This window comes from Bombyx mandarina, chromosome 20 (assembly GCF_030267445.1).
Source record: "Bombyx mandarina strain Sakado chromosome 20, ASM3026744v2".
In the NCBI taxonomy this organism is placed as follows: Eukaryota; Metazoa; Arthropoda; class Insecta; order Lepidoptera; family Bombycidae; genus Bombyx; species Bombyx mandarina.
The window spans coordinates 11140166-11156816 of record NC_143226.1 but is presented as its reverse complement, the minus strand read 5'-3'; the positions used below and the strand labels follow the sequence as shown (position 1 = coordinate 11156816).

The 16651-nt window shown below is 38.1% G+C and overlaps 1 protein-coding gene across 50 annotated transcripts in view; it reads left to right on the top strand.

The window, feature by feature from the left end:
* The window catches only part of shot (dystonin-like protein short stop), a 249701-nt gene that overhangs the window by 64263 nt on the left and 168787 nt on the right, over nt 1-16651 (top strand). For 23 of the 50 annotated variants that reach the window (XM_028173590.2, XM_089736062.1, XM_089736074.1 and 20 more), the window contains exons 1-2: nt 2674-2819; nt 9189-9871. The exons of 4 other annotated variants lie outside the window; for them this stretch is intronic. In XM_028173590.2, the coding sequence (XP_028029391.2) occupies nt 9245-9871 (627 nt within the window). In that variant the 5' untranslated portion in view covers nt 2674-2819; nt 9189-9244. Of the gene's footprint in view, nt 1-2673; nt 2820-9188; nt 9872-16651 lie in introns of those variants that run through there. 23 more of the 50 variants (XM_089736097.1, XM_089736078.1, XM_089736086.1 and 20 more) reach the window with 3 other exon arrangements.

Genomic DNA, 16651 nt, shown 5'->3' with positions numbered 1-16651 from the left:
TTAAGGTTTGTCACGTGGCAGCCCTGTCGCAATTGTAGGCTGACCTACGGCCGGTAGGGATCGTAGGCTGAACGAAGGTCTCAGACCAGATGGTGGCACCCACGCGCCGCCTCCGCATCCCCTTACAACACCCGCTGTTTACAACATCACTTAATTATTGTACTGGTGCCTCTGAGAAAGATACAGTAGTTTTACTGGTGGTAGGACTACTTGTGAGTCCGCACGGGTGAGTACCACCACCGTGCCAATTTCTGCCGCGAAGCAGTAATGCGTTTCGGTTTGAAGGACGGGGCAGCGATTGTACTGTTACAAGTGGGACCTTAGAACTCATGTCTCAAGGTGGGTGGCGGCATTTACGTTGTAGATGTCTATGGGCTCCGGTAACCACTCAACACCAGGTGAGCCGTGAGCTCGTCCACCCAACAAAGCAATAAAAAAAAACAATAAAGAAAAAAAAACTGAGACTGAATCAGCGTCTAGGATTTGTTAAAAATCTTTTATTTAGAAATCAATTTATCTCGAATTTTTATATCACTTAACTAGCCTTATTCTGCAAGTAAATAAAATGATTGTGTCTTAAAATACTACTGCTATGAATTTACTAAAATAATCACATAAAATTGTATTTGTACATGCGAATCCTCTGGCAGACCATAATGGTAAGTTGTCAGAGCGAAAAAAAACGCTTAACGCTTTCGTTTATCTGATAACAGATGGCGCTGCTGATTTATTTGTAAGAGTGTTATCCAAGACCGCAAAGCTTCGCGCCTCTCTTACTAGATGGCGGTAGTTAGCTTTGCCATATAATCAATATTAGCTGTTATTTAAATACAATATTTATTACATGCGTATGTAAGCATATTATGTAGGTTTGTTGTTGAAAAAATACATATTTGTTTGTATATAACCGATTTTATGCTGCCTTTTATACGCACCCATAGAAAATTAATACATTAACAGCATTAATTAACACTAGATGGCGTTGGCTGATATCGATTTTATTTATCAATCAGAATGCAAGACAACAGGTAAACTTTGATATTACATCGATAAGTCAGTAATTACAGTATTACGTTTTTATTTATTACTAAGATGGGTTGACGAGCTCACGGCCCACCCGGTTGTAAGTGGTCACTGGAGCCCATAGACATCTACAATGTAAATGCCGCCGTCTATCTTGAGACATGAGTTCTAAGGTCTCGGTTTTTGCAGTGCAAGGGCTGGCCCGCCCTTCAAACCGAAACGCATTACTGCATCACGGCAGAAATGACCAAGGTGGTTGGTACCTACCCGTGCGGGCTCACAAAACGCGCCTCCGATTTTCATACAGAAAAGTAACAGAATTAAACTCAACTTCGCTTCAAAACAAACAAACAAAGGGTGGCGCATTTGCGTTGTAGATGTCTATGGGCTCCAGTAACCACTTAATATCAGGTGGGCTGTGAGCTCGTCCACCCATCTAAGCAATAAAAAAAAATAAAAAAAAATTTAAACACCAATTTATATTTCGGCGTTCCAGTGTTGCTCAAACTTCAAACGGATACATTTATTCATACGTATACATCGTACCTACATACAGATGATTAAAAAAAAACCAAGCAGACAAGGTGACTACGAAAACTGTGTATAAATTATTATAGCTTCGCAATTTACACTTTACTTATGCATTACCTACATAATATGTATAGTCGGCAGTCGGGTTAAATTATTTATGTGTTTCTCGGTTCTATAAGGTTATATGTGTCGTTTATTTTTCACTCGCTTTTGGCACTTCGGAGTGATCTTCCGACGGGGGAAATAGACGCAGATCTCCTGCCGCTTGAGACGCTGGTGTATGGGACACCTCATCGCCCTGTCCGGTCGATTTATACCTGGCAGGTCCGATATCCGGGAGTAATTCTCTTGCAATCATTAGCTCTACTCGGCAGAATAACTCAAAGAGTTTGTAAAAAAATTGGATAACGTTATCCCAAACCTGCTAACCAGGGCAACCACTAGAGGTTTGGTACTAATTACCTCTGTGAGTTACTTTATCTTGGTATTGGCTGCTCCAGTCAAATCAATCTAAGAAGAATTCGCATTCCAAATGTTGACCTAAATCTTCTGAATGGTTTCATTCTTCATAGTATGGTCGTCATCGTCATGAAAACACGTCATTTCGGATCCTCCCGATCCACTAACGTTGCTTTTAGGTACCTCAAGCACCGGTCATCGTTCTCGTCGAATCCGTCGCTTGCGACGAAGGGCTCGGCGAGTAAATTAATCCTTAGACACAGTCCACTGAGTTTCTCGCCGAATCTTCTCAGCGGATCGCGTTTCCGATCCAGTGGTAGATTCTGTGAAGCACCTATCTTGCTAGTGTTCGTGTTAGCAACGTCGTCAGGTTTGAGCCCCGTGAGCTCACCTACTAGTTCGGAGAATCTATTATAACACCTCGAGGTTACTTATATTAGAATAGGTAACACCTATGTCCCACCTTCTCCTCGCTCATTATCATCTAATCGTCACCCAATAACGTATCACAGAGGCGACCTTGACAAACAAAAATCTCGGATAAATATCGTAATTATAAAATTACGTGCCCACGTACAACAAAGGCTGCGTTGTTGTTTTTTTTTTTAATTTTTTTATTCGATACAGAAGCCGTCATGGTTAGCTTCCCGCCATATGCGCTGCGTGACAGCCAGTCACCTGCAAACGACCGGCGGTAGTGCGCGCGCTCTTCACGCGTTCCAAACAAATTCAAATTTCGAAATACGAACAATTTAATGACACGACTAAAATACACTTAAAAAAAAAACATCCAAGGAAAGGAAGTGGTGTGTTTTTTTTTTTATTATATTGTTGTGCAGTGATTTTGAACTCATAGTGCCTTATTGAGAATTCGACACGCAGTTTTCGTTTACCGATAAATTTACCGGTGACAGTAACGGGCTTTTTAGAAATTCAATGGGAAAATTTAATTTCAGTCCGAATTGTGTGTTAATTTTGACTAAACGCATCCATTGTTTAGCTTCGACTCACCCAAGATTGATCAATGCCTACGTTCATTAACATACACAAACAACTTATTATGAAATCTCTTAAACTTAGTAAGTCACTGACAATTATTAGCAACACAAATTAAAAATAAACTTTATAAATTTTTATATAGTCTGTGCCGTGAACAGACTAGGCCCGTCAACAATTTTATTAATTATTACAACTCAATTGTGGTTGAAATTCGATCCATCGGTATATAAAATTGTATAATGTCCATGTTTATTTGGTTTTCTTTGCATTGTTGATATACATAAGCCGTATGTTTATGTGTGGTACAGTACTTTCCCAAATATAAAAACCTTTTTTTTATTATTACAATAGGAAATAAATAATTCAATCGGCTTAAAGTGTTGCCATTATTGTACGAAAATTTGAAAGGGCTAGTTTTTTTTTTTTTTTTTTTTCTACTTATATGTTAACTATTGCGTTCAAAGATATCTTAAAAGGCAAGTCGAATGCTTTGTCTTATCTAAGGATCAAAGTAAAAGATAAAACTTAAAATTTCGCGCATCTAGATCATGTGCTTCCGTATCTGCACTTACATGTCAAACCAACCTTTCTCCTGACTTTACTATTGAATTAAATGTCCATTTGAATGTCTTTGAAGTAGCTGTTATGAAGCCGGGTTCACTTGACGAAGTTCTCGCCAGGCTTGATAAGTTATCGTGTAATTTTTCATAGGCCCATCAAGAGAATTTTGTTTGGTTATGGAACATTAAGGCCAGCTATCGCCTGAGCCTGAGTCGAGATTCTTGTGTCGTCATCTATACTTCTATACTAATACTAATATACTAATAATAATATTATAAAGAGGAAAGATTTGTTTGTTTGTTTTTATTGAATAGGCTCCGAAACTACTGAACCGATTTGAAACTTTTTTCACTGTTTGGAAGCTACACTATCTCCGAGTGACATAGGCTATTTTTTTTAACAAAAATTAGTGATCCTTACTAAAACTTTTGTTAAAGACCCGAGCGAAGCCGGAGCGGGCCGCTAGTTGACAATAAAATTATGAAACACCAGCTTGAACTCATACACGTGTCCTATCTCTACCGCCAACGTCCTGTAGAATTCTACAGTCTGCGCGATTTCTCTCCTTTCCTCGGACGATTCCCCTCGAACCTCCCACGTCACTCAAGACCGGAATATCCAGAGATCAAGGCCATTCTGACACTGTCCATCGTAATATACTAGTTTCATTTCTAAATAGATGTACCAAACTACAACAATATTTTGTATCCGGATAATGTGCAATGATAGAAAATGGAATAAGCTTATTCATTTTTTGAAAAGACGTTTACAAGTTGTAAGAGATTCAATGAACATTCGTAATGTAAACACTGGTGGAATAACTATCCAAAATCAGAACTTAATCCTTAATGAAAAATGTCGTATGCAAAAGTCTTACATTCTTCCTGTACGTTGCAAAAACTCGTTACATATTCAGAGGAATTCACGCCCTCTATACGACGGACCCGATAATTATATATATCTCCCATATACAGCATACCAAGGTCTGAAAGTGGGATTGCGATTACATTCTTTGCTCTGCCCCCGCAGTATGGACCAGCCCACACTACTCTGTTAATATAAATATTCATTCATCTACTCAATAGAATTTATTTGGCAGCTCATACTAATCAAGTTGCGAACAATGATGTAGTAATTGATTGCAGAGATGTGGCTATAAAGTGAATTTCGTTCCAATTCCCTCGTTTTTGCAACGAATCAATGAGGCAGTTTGATTTTATTCTTATTCTTCATCAACTTCGTGGATTTTCAACCAAAGGTCGGGGATAATCAAGGCCACTTCACTATTAGGTATAAAAGCTGAAAACAGAGAACGTGTGTAATGACAACAAAGGATAACTTTCCTCTGATGCTCCAAATTCCTGTTCTTGATGCGGTTTCATAAAAAAAATTGGTTCTTGGTTTGCTAAAACTGCAACAACAAGCTCTTGGAATGCTGCGAAGCATCATTCTTCTTTAAGTGCCTCGATTTTCAACCAAAGGTCGGGGATAATCAAGGCAACTTTACTATTAGGCATAAAAGCTGAAAACAGAGAACGGGTGTAGTGACAACAAAGAATCACTTTCATCTTAAGCCCCAAATTTCTGTTCTTGATGCAGTTTCAACAAAAAAACCGGTTCTTGGTTTGCTAAAACTGCAACAACAAGCTCTTGGAATGCTGCGAAGCATCAATCCATGTGGAGTCATAATACGTTTTTTCCATAACTAAATTCTTTTTGAGATCTTTTCGAACAAGAAAGCAATGACATGCGACGAATTTGGTTTAATTCAACTTGCTATTGGGATCATAATCGTTTCAAAAACTTCATTTACAATTTTGTACTGCCAATTGAGTTTGTAAATGGAATCCTTAAGGATAAAATTTGTAAACTATTCATAGTAAAAGTTAATTTGAGACTCTTATTTGTATAGGTATTGGCTAAATATTTGTAGCAATCTTTGTTTGTTTTTTTATTTTGCGATCATTAGTCTTCTTCAATGATATAAGCTCACAGGAGTCTACCGCTATCTATTTCAGCCGCGAAGCAGTAATCCGTTGCGATTTTAAGGGTGGGAGATAGTTGCTTGCGGCAATACGCGGCAAATGAGACTTCCACACCATGTCTCAAGGTTGAGGCCGACATTGTTTGTGATGTGTTCCGGTAACTATTCGACACCAGATGGGTTCAGAGCTTGTTTACTCCGAAACAAAAAGAGAGTCGTCTATATCAATGATCTTCTCAATCGTGTCACTCTTAACAGAGTATCCGTGATCGTCATGCAGTGTTGGAGTAGACTATATCAATGATACGTTTTCTTTATCATTTTGTAATAGATGTATGTCATCGTTAAAAAAAAATTCGGCTGCATATTTCCTCGTATATCATTGCGATAACATTGATCACCAATATCTTAGAATGTTATGCATTGATAAAGCTAATCTTTCGATGGATATCTTTGGAATATTGCGTTAGTTCAATATGGATTTTATTTTTTTCTTACCATACCATACCTGTAGCCCAGCCTTTCCCAAAGTGGGCGATAACGCCCCCCTGTGGGCGCTGTAGGCCTAAAGGGGGGCGAAAACAGACCCAGAAAAATAACGGGAGGCGATTTGTAATGTCATCTATGAGGACTCTTAGACACCGACTAAAGTCTCACTATAGTTGTTTTTAGGTATGTCAATAGTTGGGTGCGCTAAAAGATAATTTATTCTCAAAGAGGGCAGTAGACAAAATAAGTTTAGGAACCCCTGCTGTAGTCTCTCAGTTTAGAAGATCTTGACCACTTGAATTGGTCATTCTAAAATACGACTGTTTAGTTGTCGCCAATCTTCTTTGATGTCTAGTTGTTTCTTTTGAAGACTCCCAGATGATCCTTATAACAGGCCATTACCGTGATTGGGGAATAATTGGGCCGATTGGAGTAATGAAAAATCCGTATGATCTTGATCGTAATACTAAATACTAACTGGAATCGAGGGAAAGATCATTCCGGAATCATTCCGCAATCATTCCGCAGTTGTACTGCACTATCATGCAGAGATCTACTGATGTTCCCTTTCCATTTCTCAGCCACTTCCACCTCAGGATCATCCAGATCCTTTTACAGGGGAATTGTTACTGATGGTAGGACCTCTTGTTAGTCCGCGCGGGTAGGACGGCGGAAATTTGCGGACCGCTCCGCCTATTTCTGCCGTGAAGCAGTAATGCGTTTCGGTTTGAAGGGTGGGGCAGCCGTTGTAACTATACTTGAGACCTTAGAACTTATATCTCAAGGTGGGTGGCGCATTTACGTTGTAGATGGCTATGGGCTCCAGTAACAACTTAACACCAGGTGGGCTGTGAGCTCGTCCACCACATAAGCAATAAAAAAAAATTTAAGACCATCCCGCGAACTTACCTCTGCTTTTTTTGAACTATTTCCAAAACAGGATACTTCGTTCGAAGATGGCACTATTACCCGTTCGCCTTCGTTGATAATAAATAAATAATAAAATACTATAGCCTTTAATAGTTTATGAAGATGTTATGTAATCACAGGTGCGTTCACACCGGGTGATCTCACATAGAAATATTTTATTGTTCATTGTAATTTAGGTCAAGTTTGACAACAAGAACACAAGATTACTCCTGCGTAACGAATTAAAGTATTAATGAACATTAGCATTCTAAGTAGCCGTTTAAAAGGGTTGAGGCAGTTTCGTAGTGAGGTAGACAGGGACACTCAGTGAAAACCACGTTTTCCCTGTCACTATTCAAAACCAATTGCGCTTAAACGGCTTCCATAAAAGGATTGATCCAAGTTCTAAATCGACTCACTTGTAGTAAGTTTGTAACGTGATTATTTTTTGTTAGAATTCAAATAAAATAAAAAACCGTCAAAATCGGTTCAACTTGAAAAATAATATGAGGTAACTCTTTTTTTTATTGCTTAGATGGGTGGACGAGCTCACAGCCCACCTGGTGTTAAATGGTTACTACAGCCCATAGACATCTATGATGTAAATGCCGCCACCCACCTTGAGATATAAGTTCTAAGGTCTCAAGTATAGTTACAACGGGTGCCCCACCCTTCAAACCGAAACGCATTACTGTTTCACTACAGAAATAGGCGGGGTGGTGGTACCTACCCGTGCGGACTCACAAGAGGTCCTACCACCAGTAATTACGCAAACTATTTTTTTTTTATTACACGAAGCTATTCCTTCACCGTGCAAGTCACATAAAAATATATATAGTCGAAATATGAACTCGCTTTTTTTTGAAGTCGGTTAACAAAGCAATATATGCTCCCCTCTACATTGTCCACGTCCGCCGGAAAGGCTCTGCCAAGTTAAGCCGCGCTCCGTATAAGGTGTTCCGTGGCACGCCTCAAAACTATCCAGTTTAGCATCGGTACTTTTAGTTTCATAATATTTCACTTTCGTATCTATCTTTGTGGTTTTTGAGTACAAAGCTATAGGACCTTGAACTTCGTTATTTTGTGCAAATATAGAATACAAATATTACATAATATTTTGCTTCCGGTCAAAGCCTAATTGTTAACCCGTAATGCGTCATAGACAAATCCGTTGGTATCTGCAAGGATTGACATCACTCATCGATCCTTAGAACACCAGCCAAGAAACCAAAACCTAACAGGGTCGTTTTCAGTTTTGCGGCCAAAACAGTAACGATTTCATGAATTTAAACTTTCTCTAATTTTCCATTTTGCTCTATTTAGGCATGATCAGAATAAAAAATGCTTCATCACAATCAAGTCAATCACTCATTTATTGATAATATTATATAATAATCATTTATATTTTTCATTTTACGCATTTGATAACGCTAACACGGATGACAATTTGTATAGGAACTTTTTTTAAAAGCTTAGAAATCGTACTTCTTTTGTTTTTAATAACGTTCTAATATCCAGTTAGTTTTCCTTTATTATTGTATTATGTACTGATTAAATAAAATTGCCGAATTTCAACACGCATTACTGAAAAACTAGCAAACAAGTTAGAATTTGAATTTCGAACCAGTGATACGAATGAGATTTGGGCTAGTTTTTAATGTTAAGTTTTTAAACTGCTACATAATTTAACAGTGTTTCCGAATATATAGTTATAAGACAACTTGCCTGATATCATGACAACAAATTTACTGTACTCATAATTACGGTAATATTAAGGTTATGAGAATTAAATAAAAAAAACTCGCTTTTGGCCCTAAATTTGATATCGACCCAACAACTTGTATGTTTTTATTTAATATTCGGAATGTCTACATGAAATACTTTCTTTATTTTCTCCGCTTCAATACGACTGCAGTTGACCTTATTTCGATCTGAATCACTTTATTTTTTAGCGTGTGAGTCAGATGCTGAGAATTGATCGCGTACTGCAACAAGAATGAGGCGTCAGCTCACATGGGACGCTTTTAGTAATGCATTTCACGCCTAACCCACGAAGAACTCGATGCGAGATATCACACTTGAAAAATTCAAACTTAAATGTAAAAATTAGCTTCACGCGAACCCGGTGGTTATTTAATAAGATTATTTACGCGGCGTACGTCCCATGACCTGTCACCGGTAACATTTGGTCTTGACGTGTGTCGAATCTTTAATGCGATCTGATGTATTACAGTGCGATCATTATAGCATGCGCTATCACGGCCTGTGAAGGCCTGAGTCGAATCGGAAATGTCCATGTATCGATTCGTTAAAGAAGGCAGCAGCAAGCGCCTTTTCGTGCAAGGAACGCTGGAGGGGGATGAAGCGAAACCCCTCAAATCGAGCTTGAAGAAGCCGAGTCCTTCTCCCGTCGGGTCGCCGATCACGACGAGTCTCAACTTGGCTTCAGTACCGAGAAGCTTGCGGGATAGTTTGACTCGACACGAGACCGTTTACGATGGCCACTATCCAGGGCTGGAGAGGACGTCCAGCTATCGCTCTGGTTCATACCGGGAAGATGGTTATAATGGCCGAGTTGTCTACGACGGCAACCAGACCCATTTCGAATACGACGGAGACAGCGCGCTTGTCGTGCCGACGTCCGCCGGTGGGAGGGGAGTGTCAGAGTTGCAGGCGATACACACGAACAAACACATGTCGACCGAGGTCCTCGGCTCCTCGTTGGAGTCTACGAAGATCTCGAAGAAAGATGACAGTGGCCAGCGACGTATCACGACCAGGATCGTGAGGAAAGTGACTACGTTATCGCGCGGCGAAGAGCGCTCCTCGGTCGAAGATCTGAGAGGTAGAGAGGTCCATAGATCCTCCGAGCATTACCGTCATGTGGAGATGGAGTCGCTTCCGAGGAGAGCAAAGGTAAATTACTAGTTTTGCTGTTAACACTAATTGCAGTTAGCTGTAACCAGGACATGACTCATAATGTTTCTCAATAATTACTTTAGTTAGCTTGTGTCGTACGTATTCGTTGGTTTCTTGCGTCGGTTTTTTCTTCTTAAAACGTAACTGGTTTCTAGGACGTAAAGACGTTCGAGCAAAACTTTGCTACTTTACATCAAATATCAACATTTAGTGTGTATATTTTGATAATTAAGGAAATAATGTCTCATAGGGTGACCAAGCTTATATATTTTCCTCTATTTTTTTCCTACCTATTCGCTGGTAGCCCATGGCGCCATATCAGCTTCTCGCGGATGGTTAGGTGACCTGACAGGTTCATCCTGAGAGAATTTGCCAACCCTAGCCCTGGCAAGAGCAGTGCTTCGCTGAATCTACTACCGGAGCGGAATCGCTACCCACTGAGAAGATCCGGCCAGACACTCAGTGGGCTGGTTGTCCTCGTTTATTATTTTAAAAGAATAAATAATGATATCTGTCAGAAGTCGACACTAACTGATGGTACTTCACATCTAGATCCACACTAATGACTGCCGTACACTAATGTGTGCAGTTTCGAGACCGCTATTCATGATTCGGGTTAAGATTTTTAAATGATCAAATTTGTTAAAATCGTTCGAATGAATACGTTCGTTCTTTCCGTCGTCGTGGCAACAAAGTAGGACCCTAGCTCTGACCCAATGCTTGTAATTTTATTAATACGTTAATACGCTTTTATTAGCTTCAGACGTATGTATGTTTGTAACGGAATCTTTGAACATGATTTTGACCCCATTCAAAAAGTTGGGATTGACTCGAAATCTGGTATACTTATTAAGGACCGATGACAATTCAATATTTAAAAAATATATTAAAAAAATTGAAATTCAACTAAAAAATGAAAAATAAATAATAGTTTAAAAAAACTAACAAAATACGCTTGTATAGAAATCCAACTAAAAAATAGAAAACCAATTTTAATAAATTTGAATTAAAAATTGTGTAAGAAAAAATGATTTTATTGTAAAAAAAAGCATGGTATCAGGTGGGCCGTAAGCTCGTCTGCCTACGAGGGCAATAACAAAATGTGTATATGATATATGTTTATTAAGACTTAAAAAGTTGAAGTTTCTTATATTATCATCATTATCTTAGTCCTTACAGCCCAGGGTTGACTGGTCCAATAGGTCTGGCTCCTTTATTATCTATCGGGCTTTCTCCTTTCAGTTTTGGAAACCAATTCCTTGAAGTCCGGCTCTACGCCATCTAACCGTTTGAGTTTGGCCCTGCTCCGATTTCTGCGGACATCTATTTTACCGTATAGTACTTATTTCGGCATTCTGGTATCTCCCAGTCTAGGCGTCATAATTTAATATTTTTTTAAACCATGCCTCGTAACGTAAATACGTGGATAAATATGTAACAGTGACTTAAAGCAATCAATTGCTTTTGGTATAAATATCCATTCAGAATAATCTAGGGGATCTGTAATAGAAGAATATTTAAGGTTAGGAATCCGAAAGAATTACGTAAATGTCTACTAAAATTTCCCTTTAGATCCTCAATAAACATGTACGACTCATCTATACGGTTAATATTTTGAGTTTACTATTAGGGGGTATAGTTATAGATTATATAGTTATATAGCACCCTCGCTTCGCTTCGGAAACATTAATACACACATGAAACAAAAAAAAAAAATTAAAAAAAGTAGCCTATGTTCATCAGGGACAGTGTCGGCTTCTAATGGAAAAATAATTTTTCAAATCGGTCCAGTAGTTTCGGAGCCTATTCGAAACAAACAAACAAACAAATCTTTCCTCTTTATAATATTAGTATAGAAGTATAGATTAGTTATAGATTATCTATACTAATATATAAATCTAGAGTGGTTTTTACGGACACGGACGTTCCGTTATAACTACTGAACCATGCATGCGATTGACTTGAAACTCGGTATTTATGTAGAAAATACATATAATTAATGGATAGGCTAATATTTATATGAGTGTTGGACTCCCTAATGATAATGACAATAAATAATAATGTTAATTTTAAATGCCCAGCGAATCGGGCGAGTCGGCTAGTATATTATAAAGTTATAGGGTGTAATTATTTCGAGTTAAACCCATTGTAGTCCAAACACAGAGAATACTTTCTAGAAGCGCCCACTAATTGACAATAACCACTAGAAAACGTTGCAAAAATCTTATGTAAATACCTCTAATGATCCGCACACGATCGTGTAACGAAGCCTTGATGACGTCACAGCCAATTTTATTTACATCGGTAACCTTACATGTCCAATACAAGCCTTGTACATGTTTGGGTTACGTCATTAATCGAAACTTGCAGCATAATGTAAGGAATAAATATGAATAAGTACGAGAACAGCTATAATAAATAAGCGTGGGTGAAATTTTAACTCAAAACGTTCCTCTGGTCGTAATTAAACTGACAGAGCAGATGTATGAATAGTTGTAAAAAAAATTGGTACACACAAATTCTGAGATCCTCACCGAGAATCTTTTACTTTAAATCCTGCCAAAATTAGTCCGACTACGGCTAAACGATACTTGAATTTTTTTGTTCGTAATTTTAATTCCCTAATATCATTCAAATTTGAAACCTATAAAGGTGTACTAGTGCTGATATGGTTGTACTGTACCGAAATACGATTTTGATACTCCATATTATGTTTTTATATTCATAAAGATATGGAGTGGCTATTTTAGGTCAAAGGGGCTTTTGTTCTGCTTTACTTTTTTTTTCCTACTATCATATCATATCAGCGTCACCGGGCTTGTAGGTGAGCTCACGGGGCTCAAACCTGATGATGTTGCTAACACGAATCCTTGCAAGAGCCGTGCTTCGCAGAATCTGCCACCGGATCGGAAACGCGACCCACTGAGAAGATCTGGCGAGAAGCTCAGTGGGCTGTGTCTATGGGTTAATTCGCTCGCCGAGCTTTTCGTCGCAAGCGACAGGTTCGACGAGAACGATGACCGGTGCCTGGGGTACCTAAAAGCACCGTTAGTGGATCGGGAGGATCCGAAATGGCGTGTTTTGGGCGACGTTGACTGTTTATCATTTGGTCCGCAGGATTGGCTATGTAGTTTTCGGCGGCCACGATGAGAGGACTCTCGTGTCGTGCCGCTTTATCGAAGTGGTGCTTTACTCGTCACGATTTTATAAAATGAACAACCAACCGATCTATGTTGAGATTGAAGGAGTGCCCTGGACTGTACTTTGTGAATCAATTTAAGAACATAAATTTGATATAATGAACCTATTTTCTATCCCACAATATTTCCGATTCTCGTGCAATATGCAATGTAATTTCCATGCAATTTGTTCACAATCTAACGTAATTATGGTCGATTTCTCAGATGAATCGTTCTGATTCTCCACTAGCTGACGGCCAGCTATCGAACTAATTAAGAGAAACTATCTTCGTCTTGTATTATTATCAGAGAATTCATTTAATTGACTTGTAATTTCTAAAGAGAGTATACACGTTTTTTATTTAAAATTATCATCACAATGTTTTATTTTTATCATCTAATCTGTCATAATTTAGGGAATTGTGAGGTACAAAATATCTCTTTTTAGCATGTAATAATTTCGAAATTATCCCAATTAATTTCGTGATTACAAAAAAGAACACTCAAGAGCTCGTCCACCCGTCTAAGCAATAAAAAAAAAAAGACTGGTATTCCTATCCGTGGTTGGTAAATTTACAAAAATTTTCGTTATTATCAATAATTCCTCATTATTATCTGGAAGATTTTATAAGAAGTACTGCAGGTTTCTTGCTAGTTTTGCCTAGTTTGGTCTTTATATTGACCATAAAATTTTTTATGATAAATTTGCACTATACCATCTATTGGATGGGAAAGCGCAGTTTTTTTTATTTTTTATTGCTGACATGTGTGGACGAGCTCACAGCCCACCTGGTGTTAAGTGGTTACTGGAGCCCATAGACATCTACGACGTAAATGCGCCACACACCTTGAGATATAGTTCTAAGGTCTCAGTATAGTCACAACGGCTGCCCCACCCTTCAAACCGAAACGCATTACTGCTTCACGGCAGAAATAGGCGGGGCGGTGGTACCTACCCGTGCGGACTTACAAGAGGTCCTACCACCAGTTTGTGATGAGCAAAAGTGCTTCCAAGATCGTGCTAAAAAAAATGTATAAAAAACAATGACGTTACTCAAAGTGAACTTTGTATAATTATAAATAAATTTTGTTGATTGCCTTAAATGTTCATCGTTACACTTAATTAAAAGCAAGACAATGTAATTTTACGTTCAACTATTGCGAATACAATCTTTATTAAAAAACATATAAAATTATGTTACTCATTAGTGACATTACGTTTTGCAATTAAGCTACCGGCTTTCTATTATTAGTCAACCACGTTAGATTATCGTTCAGAAAGTAGTTTCGCGTAAATAAATCAATTTAGAAAACCAGTAGAAGAAGAAGAAGAAGAAGAAAATCTTTATTCGCCAGAAATATAGTTTACAAGATATTGTGGATATAGGACATAGTTTCATACATTTCGCCTGTTTAGGCATGCGAAAATTAAACTTATTTTTATATTAATTCTAACACAAAATTTACTAAATCTATCTATTTTTACATTCTATCACTTCTTATTCTAATATTTTATTATGTACAACACTTATCACACACACACACACACACACAAAAATCACCTTAAAACAAGGGAATAACAGTAATGCCGCTTAGACCAAACATCTATTAAGGAGCGCAGCGAAGATAGGTACCTACCACACGAATTGCACGTCATGACATTATTCCGGCTATTTCAAGACTTGAACTTTAAGCGTCTGGACTGCCTATTGTTTTGTTATCAGCCTTTCGATCTCTGTGACGCAATCTCTGAAGGGATCGCCGCAAATAATTGGTTGGTGTACATAATATTTCGCCTTTCACGTTTCATGGTGTTTACCACGGAATAGATAAATAAGGTCTGTTCGCCCAAGTAGTCCGAAGCGCACTAAACGCGGTGAATGAAAGAATCGGTCGAGTTATGATTGTAGAATCATAACTGTGGCACGCTTGCCCCGCCTACATTACCATTCCAATCTTATTTATCTATTCCGTGGTGTTTACGATGATATCGAAGACAGTCAAGAAGTAAAAATCTTCGATATCCGTATCTTACAATCAGCTTTAGTTGCAATTCGGTTCTGGGACGACTACGTCTAACTACTTACCATTGTATTCAGTTGCAAGGCTTACAAGACGGTATATTGTAGAGATGAAACGGATAGTGGTTTGGCCGGATACCGGATACCGAATATTCGGCAAGCTGTGAGGCCGGAGCGCCGGATATTCGGCTACCGAATATTCGGCCCTTTTTTCTCCAAATCAAATCAAATCAAATTCTCAAATCAACTTTCGGAAATATTCGTGCGCGTTCGGGTGTTGTCACACGTAAGCGGAGATCGCGACGACTCGGTACGACGACGATTTGGTATTCATTCACCACAATTTGCCACTGGTTAATTTTGAATATTAAAAAAAATTAATTGATAAAACAATCACTTGACGTGCGATTATAAAAAGTTGTCCATAGCCTATTGTGATATTATTTGCCTTTTGTATAACCATGAAATTTTCTTAAATTTTACTATCCGGAATCCGGCCGGATACTGATTTGCTATCCGGTATCCGGCTGGATAGTGAAAACATGGCCGGATAGGCCGAATACCGGATAGTTACCGGATATCCGTTTCATCTCTAGTATATTGCATTCACCAATAAAATAGGTCATGATTCTAAGACGCCGCACGAATTTTTATCCAATTAAATCTATTCCGGACGTCACTCAAATGCCATCGATTTATATATTTTGGTTTTAAATTGTGATTCTTTAACGAATCTTCGATCGGTTCTCGGGATTTTCGACGCAATTGCTGTATTAAAAGATCATGCAAAACTTCTTGCACACTTTCAGTGGCGTGTGTGAGCTCATGCACGGATGGCTGGTCTAACAACCGACCATTTTACAGAACTGCGCGCCGTGACGTTCCCATTGTTGTAAATGTATTCGTTTTTCGGAAATTCCTTGAAGAATATACGGACGGAGGAGTATAAATTAATTGTTGCTTTATCTCTTCATAATTTGATGTAAAACATAATGTTTGGGAAGTCGTACACATATATGAGCATTAAAACCAGGATTTCCTTTTGTTTGCATTTGATTAATTTGTTTTGTAACATTTGTTTGTATGTCATAATTGTAATTTCATTATGCTCTAGCGCGCCAATACGTTCATACAACTAATTAAAGTCTGGATATATTACATTTTGATTTATCTGATCAAACATCATTTAATTAAAATCGTACATATTGTTAATCGTGTATACTATTACTATTCGCAGTTTATCCGAGGTTTTTGTTATAGCAATACGTAAATGCTTGTATAGATAACTCCATTTCTCTATATAGTGCATAACATCCGAGCTCTTATCTGATATTATCGAATTCATTTTCATTCATTCATTTAGCTCCGAGCTCTTATCGGATATCATCAAAATCATTTTCATTCATTCATTTAGCTCCGAGATCTTATCTGATATTATCGAATTCATTTTCATTCATTCATTTAGCTCCGAGCTCTTATCTGATATTATCGAATTCATTTTCATTCATTCATTTAGCTCCGAGCTCTTATCTGATATTATCAAATTCATTTTCATTCATTCATTTAGCTCCGAGATT